Source organism: Camelus ferus, chromosome 7 (genome assembly GCF_009834535.1).
Source record: "Camelus ferus isolate YT-003-E chromosome 7, BCGSAC_Cfer_1.0, whole genome shotgun sequence".
In the NCBI taxonomy this organism is placed as follows: domain Eukaryota; kingdom Metazoa; phylum Chordata; class Mammalia; order Artiodactyla; family Camelidae; genus Camelus; species Camelus ferus.
In genome coordinates this window covers 2519321-2529458 of record NC_045702.1, presented here as the reverse complement: position 1 = coordinate 2529458, position 10138 = coordinate 2519321, and the positions used below count along the sequence as shown (strand labels likewise).

The 10138-nt window shown below is 57.1% G+C and overlaps 1 protein-coding gene across 1 annotated transcript; it reads left to right on the top strand.

Annotated features, from left to right (window-relative positions):
- The first annotated feature begins 1184 nt into the window (after positions 1 to 1184).
- Positions 1185 to 6218, top strand: EN2 (engrailed homeobox 2). The gene is made up of 2 exons (XM_032484375.1): positions 1185 to 2326; positions 5463 to 6218. The coding sequence occupies exons 1-2, from the start codon at positions 1648 to 1650 to the stop codon at positions 5777 to 5779; spliced, it is 996 nt and encodes a 331-aa protein (XP_032340266.1). The 5' UTR covers positions 1185 to 1647; the 3' UTR covers positions 5780 to 6218.
- Positions 6219 to 10138: the final 3920 nt, after the last annotated feature.

Below are 10138 nucleotides of genomic sequence, written 5' to 3'. Positions count from 1 at the left end.
AAGCTTTGGCTGAACCGTGAGCTCTCCTTCCCTTTCCAAAAAGGAAGATTCAGTTATAACCCCTCTTGGATTTCTCTTTCCCCACGCGCAGTCCCCAATCATCTTCCAGACTCTTCTGGCGCTGCATGGATCAGTGTCCCGGGGAGGACGAATACCACCGTATGCACGCGGCTCCCTGCACACGCACACGCGCGCACACACGCACACTTACAATGAGTGTAGGAAGAGGGTCCTGCGCGCCAGCTCTGCATTTAAGACAGGAATCTGCCTGGTTACCAAAGTCAAATGTAAGTGACAATCCCCCTCTCCACCAGCAAGGAAGGCAGACTACAGAAGTCCCTTTGTATCTCGGCAGCTCATTTAATGTTATTTATGCATTTTTGTGCAAGGAATTGTGGGATTTTTCCCCACGGTAAACAATATGGAAATGTTTAAAAAATAGCAATCTTCCAGCGCTTGCCCACGTCTGCACGCCAGGGTGACCTGGCGGGGCTCTCGCGGGGGTTCCTCAGATCCCTGAGCCGAGAAGCGACGGGGAAAACGCGAGCGAGCGCAGGGGACGCGGTCGCGGTCTCGCCAGTTCGGGCTCCCGCACCCGGAGCGCAAGGACGCGGCCGCTTTAAGGGGGGGAGGGGCGGTGGCGGGGGGGAGGGGCGGCAGGAGGCTCCTGTCACTGAGCGGCCGCCGGCGCGTCACGTGGGCGCGCGGCGCCGCGGCCATTGGCCCGACGCACGTGTCCAGGAGACCGGCCCGCGACGTCACTCGAGGGGGCTGTTAAAAATAAGAACAAAAATCCAGAGTCAAAGTGTCTCAGGTTGTGCTAAGTGGCCTGGAAATTTCCGAGCCCGCGCGGAGGCCGAGGCGGCGAGGGCGCGCAGACGGCGAGGGAGCGCGGGCGGCCCAGCCCGGCCCGGCCCGCTCCCCCGCCGCTCACCCATGCGACTCGGGTCGCAGGGCTCGGCGGGGCTCGGCGGGGGCGCGGCCGCACGCGGGTGGGGCGCCCCAGCCCGCAGCGGGGCGGCGGTCGCGCAGAGAGGGCCCCGAGGCCGGCCGAGCGCAGCGCGGGCCCGCGGGCCTCCATGTGCGTGCTGGCGGCGGCAGGCGCGCTGACCGCTCGCGCCCCGCACCCTCGAGGGCCGGCCCGGGCGCGCGGGCGGGGGCGGCCGGGCGGCGGCGGCGGCGGCCGCCGGAGCGGGCCCGGGCGGGTGTGAGCACGGGGGAGCGAGCTGCCTGCATGCACGGAGCTCCAGCCCCGGGCGGCCGTGGCTGCGACGCGGGAGCCGGAGGCAGCGGGACGTGGAGAGGAGCGCGGAGCCTGGAGGCGCCCCCCGTCCACACTGGACCATTGTGACTCTCTAGCGCCCGGGCGCGCTGCAAAGGCGAGGACCAGACTCTTTTGAATCTCCCGGCATCTGAGCGCCGGGCGACTCTTGTATTGACTCGTGGATTGGAACGTGGCTCTGCTCTGAGCTTGGCCTGAGACTTGTAGGACCGCAGCCCTGGCTGCGGCTGCCGCTCACGCCCTCGGAAGACTCGGCGGGGTAGAGCACGGGCTGGCCGTGAGAGTCTCCGTGTGCAGAGCGGGCGGGCGGAAGGCTGACTGAAGGGTGTCCCAGGAGAAACAATTTGGGATTTGTTGTGAACAGCATGGAGGAGAATGACCCCAAGCCCAGCGAAGCGGCGGCAGCGGTGGACGGGCAGCGGCAGCCGGAATCCAGCCCCAACGGCGGCTCTGGCGGCGGCAGCAGCCCGGGCGACGTGGACACTGGCCGCCGGCGGGCTCTGATGCTGCCCGCGGTCCTGCAGGCGCCAGGCAACCATCAGCATCCACATCGCATCACCAACTTCTTCATCGACAACATCCTGCGGCCCGAGTTCGGCCGGAGAAAGGACTCGGGGACATGCTGTGCTGGCGCAGGAGGAGGCAGAGGCAGCGCAGCCGGCGGTGAAGGCGGCGCGGGCGGTGCGGAGGGAGGCGGCGGCGCAGGCGGCGCCGAGCAGCTCCTAGTGTCCGGCCGGGAGTCCCGGCAGAACGCGCCCTGCGCGCCTGGTGCAGGCGGGCCGCTGCCCGGCAGTGGCGGTGGTGACTCTCCGGGTGACGGCGAAGGCGGCTCCAAGGCTCTCTCGCTACACAGCGGCGCCAAGAAAAGTGGAGACCCCGGGGGCCCCCTGGACGGGGCTCTCAAGGCCCGCGGCTTGGGCGGCGGCGACCTGTCGGTGAGCTCGGACTCGGACAGCTCGCAGGCCAGCGCCAACCTGGGCGCGCAGCCCATGCTCTGGCCGGCTTGGGTCTACTGCACGCGCTACTCGGACCGGCCTTCTTCAGGTGAGCCCTGGGGACCCGCGTCCTGGCCCGTCGCGGGGTGGCGGGGCAGCGCTGGCGCGGGAACTTACCCGAGGAGGAAGACACCAGGATCCTTCTCCCCAACACAAAGACACACACAGCGACATTGTGTGCGGCTGACGCTGACCGGGCAGCGGCAGGAGGAGAGAGGGTACAGACTTCTTAGAACAGCAGAAGCACTAGGACCTCCTTCCTCTCTTGCCTTTTGGGGCCTCGAAGCCGTAGCCCACCCCTCCCCTGGCTGGAGTTTATTCGGTGGGAAAGGTGGTGGCTGGAAGATAGGCCCAGCTTACACTCTCAGCCCCTTCTCCACGTCCTTCCAACTCAGTCCAGACTCGGGACACACGCCCAGCCCACTCCAGACCTAGACTCACCCTAAGACCCAGTTATCCCAGATGTAACCAGGGAAGAAAGCAAGGCTGGTGGCTCTCCCTCAACTGGGGCTGATGAGGGGGTCATGAGGGGATCCGGGAAGGGAAGGGATAGAAACAGAGGTGCCCTTTGCCCTGTGCCTGGTTTTATTTGCCAAGCTGACAGGCACATAGCTTGGAGGAGAGAGGCCTGCAATCCCCAAATAGAAAGAACCTTTCCCAGAGCCTTCGTGGGGCAGATCTGCATCGGAAGGGGCACAATTCAGAGGGGGTTCGGGAGGAGCCCACAGGGGTGTGCAGAGCTTCTGGGCGTGTTTTTCATAGATCTGTTATTTTAAAAAGCGAAGTCCATGTCCCTGTAGAAACCATCAGTGGCAGTAAATGTGGGGCTGCGGCTGTGAACCGCCATTAGGCGAGGACTCCATTTGTTCCCAAGCTGGCAGCGGACCCCCTCTGCCCCCGAACCCTCAACTGTTTTGCCCAGGTCGTTTACCCAGTTCACCGCACAGCTAAGTCACCCCTTGGTCGCCTTTCCGCAGAAATGGCGTGCATGTATCTTTGATGAAATCCACATTTCTCCAGCTAGATCTGAAATTTGCTCCATTGTTCTCGCCTCTCTCCTTTGTTAATATTTAATTAACATATAGGCTCACAATGCGGCCGGCGAGGAGCCTCGGCCGGCTTTGTGCGGCGCCGGAGTTGCTGCTGAGCCAGGCCCCAGTGGCCCGCGGCAGCCGAGCCTGGCTCGGTTGCTTGTCTTCCTGGATTTAGCAAAAAAAAAAAAAAAAAAAAAAAAACCAAACCAAAACAAAACAAAAAAACCCCAGGAAGATAAGATTCATGTTTCTTGACGTTTGAGAAAGAAGCAACGTACAGTTTTCTTGCGGAGGTTTGGCCCTTTTACCGAGACTTCTTAAGTGCTTTTTTTTTTTTTAAATCATGAAAGAAAAAGAATTAAAAATTCTGATTTTAGGGAGATTTTCTTTCCTTAAACTGGTTCGTGTCTTTCTGTAGGCTGATTCTTGTGTGCAAACGCCCCAGGACCAGAGGGGTTTAGGGGGTGGGGAGCGCGCTTCTCCGGGGAGGGAGCGAGTGGAGATGGAGAACCGGCTCCTGCCCCACGAGGCTGTGGTGGGGTCCGAGCCCGTGCGGGGCCTCCTGGGGCCTGTCGAGGCCTCCCAGAGCCTCCTTCCCGCTCCGCGCGTGCCCCGGGAGACGGGCCGCCACCCCGGGATCCGCAACCCCCGGATAAGAGCCGGCGCCCTCCGTGTGTGCGCCGCGGTGACTGCGCGCGAGCGGGGACGGTGCGCGTGGGGGGGGGGGTGTGAGCGTGGGCGTGCTTGAGAATCGAAAAGGCCAGGAGTTAGAGCCCAGCACCCCGTGGCGCCCCCTCTGCCGCGCGCACAGCCCCCTCTTCCCGATCGTGCCTTGGGGAGAGAGCACAAGGCCCGATCGGCGGGGGAGGGTTGTTCTCGGCGCCCCTGGGGCCTGCGTACCATCCGGGATGCCAGTCCACCCTCCTGATCCGGGTCCTGGTGGTGGGGGGTGGTTCCCAGCTAGTGGCCTAGCAGCCCCCTGACCCTGCAGAGTTGGTTGGGGGTGTGTGGGGCGGGGACCTGGGTGCTCTGGCTGCCGGAGGTATAACCTTCTACAGCCTCCCGCCTGGGGCGCCCTGTAAGAAACTGGGGCCAGGAGCCCCCCAAAGTTAATGCACTTATTTCCCAGATTAAGAAACCCAGACAGGCAGTAGCAACTCCCTCCCCCACCAGCCTCTTCCCTCACAGACCTCCTTAGGGGCTGAACTTCCAGAAACCAATAAAAAGAATGCACTTGGCCCCCTTCCCTCTGCTCTCCTTTCTTGGGCCTTTTCCGATGGTTGGGTCCTTGGAGCCTTATCACCACTGTCCCAAACCAACCTCAAGTAGCCTGGGGCAGCCCAGCCACAGGAGGTGGGGGTGGGAGGTCGGAAGTGTGAACCTTGTGCCCAAGGTCAGCTAGGTCCCTCAGCGGCCTCCTTGGCTCCCAGGCAGGCACTGTGTCCCCTCTCCTGGACAAGGGACTGAGGAGACTTGGTGGGGGAAGGGGTGGGAAACTCAGAGCTCCTTCCCCACCCAGGAAAGATCATGTGTGCTCCTTCCTGTCCTTAAAGGAAACAATGGACTTGGGTCCACAGGGCTAGTGGAGGGGGGCAGACCTCCAGACCTGTCCTGTTCTCAGAATTCACCTGACCTTGGCTCCCACAGCCCTTGGGACCTGTGGGATGTCCCCTGTGGGGGTCCCTCACACCCTGCCATGGCTCTTCCTGCTACTCTGGCTGCCCCTCCCCTCCTCCAATCTTTCCCCCTCACATCTCTCCCAGCACCTACCCCTACCCTGTCCTGTCCTGGACAGACCCTCAGAGACGGTGAGAAAGAGCCTGGCCACGAAGTTTCGGCTTTTTACTTTCCTGTGGGAGTTTTCCTTTTATTTGCAGACTTTCTCACTAAGCCTGCCCTTTACCCTACTCTCAGCCCCTCACCTCCTGGGCCCAACACCTCACTCCCCAGGGGAGGGTCCCAGAGGTAGCGGGGAGCCCTGCCCAGTCTCAAGGCCAGCCTGACTCTCCTCCAGGTCAGCGGCTGGCCGTGGGCAGCCTCTTCCCTCCCGGCCTCGGCCTCCTCCCTGGCCTGCGGTGTGACGCACCTGAGGAAGCAGGCCGGCCGGAGCCCTCCTAACCCGCTTTCTTTCTGTCCACCGCGCCCACCTAGGTCCCAGGTCACGCAAACCAAAGAAGAAGAACCCCAACAAAGAGGACAAGCGGCCTCGCACAGCCTTCACTGCAGAGCAGCTGCAGAGGCTCAAGGCCGAGTTCCAGACCAACAGGTACCTGACGGAGCAGCGGCGCCAGAGCCTGGCGCAGGAGCTCAGCCTCAACGAGTCGCAGATCAAGATTTGGTTCCAGAACAAGCGTGCCAAGATCAAGAAGGCCACAGGCAACAAGAACACGCTGGCTGTGCACCTGATGGCGCAGGGCCTGTACAACCACTCCACCGCCGCCAAGGAGGGCAAGTCGGACAGCGAGTAGGGGGGCGGGCGCAGGCCCGGTCTCGGTGCGAGCTAAACAATGCAATAATTTAAAATCATAAATAAAGGGCCAGTGTATAAAGATTATACCAGCATTAATAGTGAAAATCTCGTGTATTAGCGATGGTTCTGCAATATTCTATGTATATATAATTTACAGGAGGTATAAAATCCCAAATATCTGACTATAAAATATTTTTGAGTTTTTTTGTGTTTATGAGATTATGCTAATTTTATGATTTTCTTTTTGCAAAGGGAGCTGCTTAGGGTTTCATCTTTTTTTTAATCCCCTAAGCTCCATTATGGGACATTGGACACTTTTTTTTTTTTAATTTCAAAAGAAGAAAAAAAATTAAAACAACTTGCTGAAGTCCAAAGATTTTTATTGCTGCATTTCACACAACTGTGAACCGAATAAATAGCTCCTATTTGGCCTATGAGTTCTGCCACTTTGTTTGTGTGGGCTTGGTGAGGACAGTGGGAGGGCCCACATTCCGAGCCTCACCAGCAGCAGAGAAAGGGCCCTGGTGGGGCGAGGGGACTGCCGGGGGTCCTTGGGGGAGTGCGGAGGCTTGGCCTGAGGAGTGACACCCTGACACCAGGGCCTGCCTTGGGCTAGGGGCCCACGGCCGGCTCCCCTCCTCCCTTCCTCCCACCCTATCCTCCTCCTCGTTGAGGCCTGGCTTGTGCCTCCCCACGTCCTTCCATCTGTGTCTGTGTCACTCTCCCCTGTCCCTGTGCTCTGTCTGCCTGCGCCAGCGTCAGCTCTCCCGCCTCCGGGGCTCCGGGCCGAGGGGCCGGGGCCGGGCAAGTGGGCTCAGCCTGGGCCCAGAGCATCCTGGCTGCTCCACTGGCCATGTGGGTGCCCGCCTGGCCCCAGAAACACAGCTTCCAACCAGCAGAGGCCTCAAGAGGGAGCTGGCATTTCCTTCCTTTCCTTTTTTGTTTTTCTTCCTTTTCTTTTTCTTTCTTTTTTTCAAGTGGCCACCTCTGCTATAGATTGCATTCTTTCAAGGTAAATATGTGTGCATGTGTGTCTGCATACATTGTATAGATATGCTCTCACACACATACACACAAGCAGATGCATGAGTCCACAGTTCTGGAACATGTGGCTACCTTGACTTATAAAGGAACTCAGAATTCTCCAGGATCTAGAGGAAGGAAGAAAGTGTGTAAATAATCATTTCTTATCACTTTTTGTCTTTTCTTGTTTTTTTTTTAAATATACATTTTATTTTTTGAAGGTGTGGTACAGTGTAAATTAAATATATTCAATATATCCCCCACCAAGTACATATATATAAACAAACACATTATCTATCTATCTATATATGACTCCACGCTGTCTTCTGTTTACTGTATGGAAAAAGAATTGTGTCCGAACGTCTGTCTGCACCGGGACAGCCCAGCAGTTGTGCCCGGGGCTGAGCCAGGAGCCGCGGCTGTCCCCCGAGGACTGAGGGTGGAACTTCTCTCTCTCTGCCTTAAACCTCTCGATTTCACTTCAATAGCAGTTTCACTTTGTATATACTAGTGTAAACCTTTTTAAAAAACTATAAAAACAAAAGTTGTAATTTAAAATTCTGTGAATAACCATCTGCTGCTTAGGAAACTCAATGAGATGACATGCCTTTTTAGCAGGAAGCAAAGCTTTTTGGTTTTTTATTTTTATGTTTTTATTTTTTAGTTTACAAAACATGTGCATTTTACAGTTCCAGTATCAGATATTTATAATCTTATGAGAAATGAATGTTTCTATTTACAACTGTGGTTATCAAAATTGTGAACATCCCCCCACCCCTGCATTTTTGTGTGTTTAACTTCTTGAAAGTTACATAATTAAAAAAACCCCGCTTTATTGTAAAATATTGGATGTCCAAGGTGAAATGACTAATTTTTCTAAGTGTGTTTGAGTCCAGCTGAACTGCCCTGGGCATCGCCCCAGCGCTCCGGTGCCCACACCTTTGCCTCAACCAGAGCAGGTACGCACATGCCTACCTTTGTTTCCAGAGGAGTAATTTTTTTTTTAAATGATGGAGAAACTTTGGGTATCTCATATGTGAGCACAGAACAACCAAAGTAACTCAAGCACACATTTCTTTACCAGAAGGAAGTGCTCCAAAGTATGGTGCTATTCCGTTGAATTAACATTTAAAATCCTGCAGAACACAACAGGTCTCCGTCCCCCTCACTGCTCCTGAGCCTGGGACAGCGGCTCTCACCGCCCTCTCCCCTGCCTGACCCCACCCCATGGAGACGAACTTCCACTTGACCTGAGACAAAGAGGCTCTTCTCTCTCATGTTTTGTTGTCGTTACCCCCCAAAGCAAAAGACTGAACAGCATCCCAAGGCAGATGGAGAGGAAAGGACCAGATTTGTGGGAGCCGACTGGATGCCTCCGCTGGAAATGTTTGGGATTTTCAAGCTCAGGATCCACAACCCACATAGCCATGCAGGACAGCCGACGTGCGCCCTGCACACCCAACTGCTCTATTTCCCAACTTTCTTGGAAAAAAAAAAGTTTTCTTCTCCCACTAAAATAAACTCAGAGACTAGAGGATCATCTGTTCCGAAAGCAACCTTTTAGGCAGTTTTCGGTTCCACAATAACTTCCCCAGTGGGAGGATGCTGGGCCTCCCGGCAGAAGCTAGGCTCCTCCAGGGTTTTGCAAAGACACATCCTGGGGCCTCAAGGCAGAGGCTCTGGAGCTCCAGCTGCCAGTTTCCAGGAGCGTTAATGAAACCTGATCACACAGGCCATCCCCAGAGTCTTCCTTAGCCACCCCTCACCACAGTTATCAGGGTTCCCAAAGACAAAAACCCACTAGCACAACTTATGTTAATCAGTTGGCCTCTCTCTCTCTTTTTAATAAAAAGACAACATAGCAACATTAAGCAATCATTTTTGTTTATTTTTTAATCTGTTTGCAAATCATAGCACAGTTTAGGGGCAATGTATGGCTTTGTAAGATAATGAGTTCCCCGTCCTCAGAGGCATGCAAGCAGACAATAGGCCTACAGTGGCATAAGAGTTTTTCTTTTGCGTTTTTTTACCCCCTCTGGTAGGGGATTGGACTGAATGAGCCCTTAGACCTTCCAAATGCTGAGATTCTGGTTTTGCTCTGACAGTTAATACATTTTAAAAATGCAGCAGCTACAATCCAAGATCATAACTCATGGAGAGCCACTTTGGTGCCCAGCTGCTATCCCTAGGGGCTAGTGGAGACCAGAGTCAGGCCTGCGGAGAAGGTGGTGCTCCTTTCTGAAGTCTGGCTTCCCTGGGTTCCACCTGCACCTCCATGGCTCTGCGTATCTCAGATCTGGACCCGGCCTACAGCACTGAGATGGGTGATGTGCCCAGCTGGCCCCCTGCCAGATTGGTGGCTGCCGCCACCCCCAGCATGATGTGGGTTTCCTAAATGTTCCTCAGAGGCAGGCACATTTGTAAATGAAGTCCTGACTCCTTTGAGCTGAACGGGCCTGTCACCCCTAGGCCTGCTGTGTCCCTCCTGGGGCCCAGGCAAAGCTGTGTCCAGAGACTAGGCTGACTTCCGGGAGCCCCGGTCGAGAGGACGGTCGAGGCCATCCCAGGCACGCCGGCAAAGATGCAGGGCGAGAGACCCAGCGTGATTCCTTGGTGCTTGGAGGGCCTTCCTCCACCGGCTGCCGAACAGGGTCGAATAAACAGGGCACGCGCCCCTCGGGCTGGAGTCAGAATCCGAGGGTCAACACAGACCCGAAGGTCGCTCAAAGTGAACGGCTAGGGGCTCTCTTTAGGGGAGACAAGGGGGGAGCCCCGCGGTGACACCAGTCTGATCAACAAGAAGGCTCCATCTTTTCTGTTTTCCCCTCGAGTGAAAAGGGTAAATCGATGGGGGCTTCTGGACCGCCTGGCACAGGTGTGCCCAGGCGGATAGCGCGCACAGTAAACACCAGGCACTATATATGCAAATACCCTCGCCGGTCGCGCAGGGCCGTCTGGGAGGCCGCGTTTGCTCGCTCCGGCTCGGCTCAAAGCCATTCTGTCTCCCGCTGGTTTAATATCCGACCTCTTCGGTCTCTGCCCGCCCGGGCAGCTCCCCAAGCGCCCCCGGGAAGGTCCCGGCTCCACCGAAGACTGCCGCTCGCCTGGCCGTAGCTGCCGAGCCGCTGGGAGGTTCACAATGACTGGCGACCAAGGTCTCCGGGGAAAGTGACCTCCCCCAACACCCCCGCACCCCGACGCCGCCTACACGCACGCGCTGCAGCCCCAGGCCCGGCCTCGGGGTGGGGACCCCCTTGCCGCTTCTCTGTCCTATCAGGGCCGAGGGCGAGGCCTCTAGGCCCCAAGAAGAGGAGGCGAGAGGGCTGGGGTGGTG

Bases quoted from the DNA above. Each gene is read 5' to 3' on its own strand.
- EN2 (XM_032484375.1), top strand. From the start codon at position 1,648: ATGGAGGAGAATGACCCCAAGCCCAGCGAAGCGGCGGCAGCGGTGGAC. The intron at 2,327-5,462 runs GTGAGCCCTGGG...GCGCCCACCTAG, and splicing joins CTCGGACCGGCCTTCTTCAG to GTCCCAGGTCACGCAAACCA.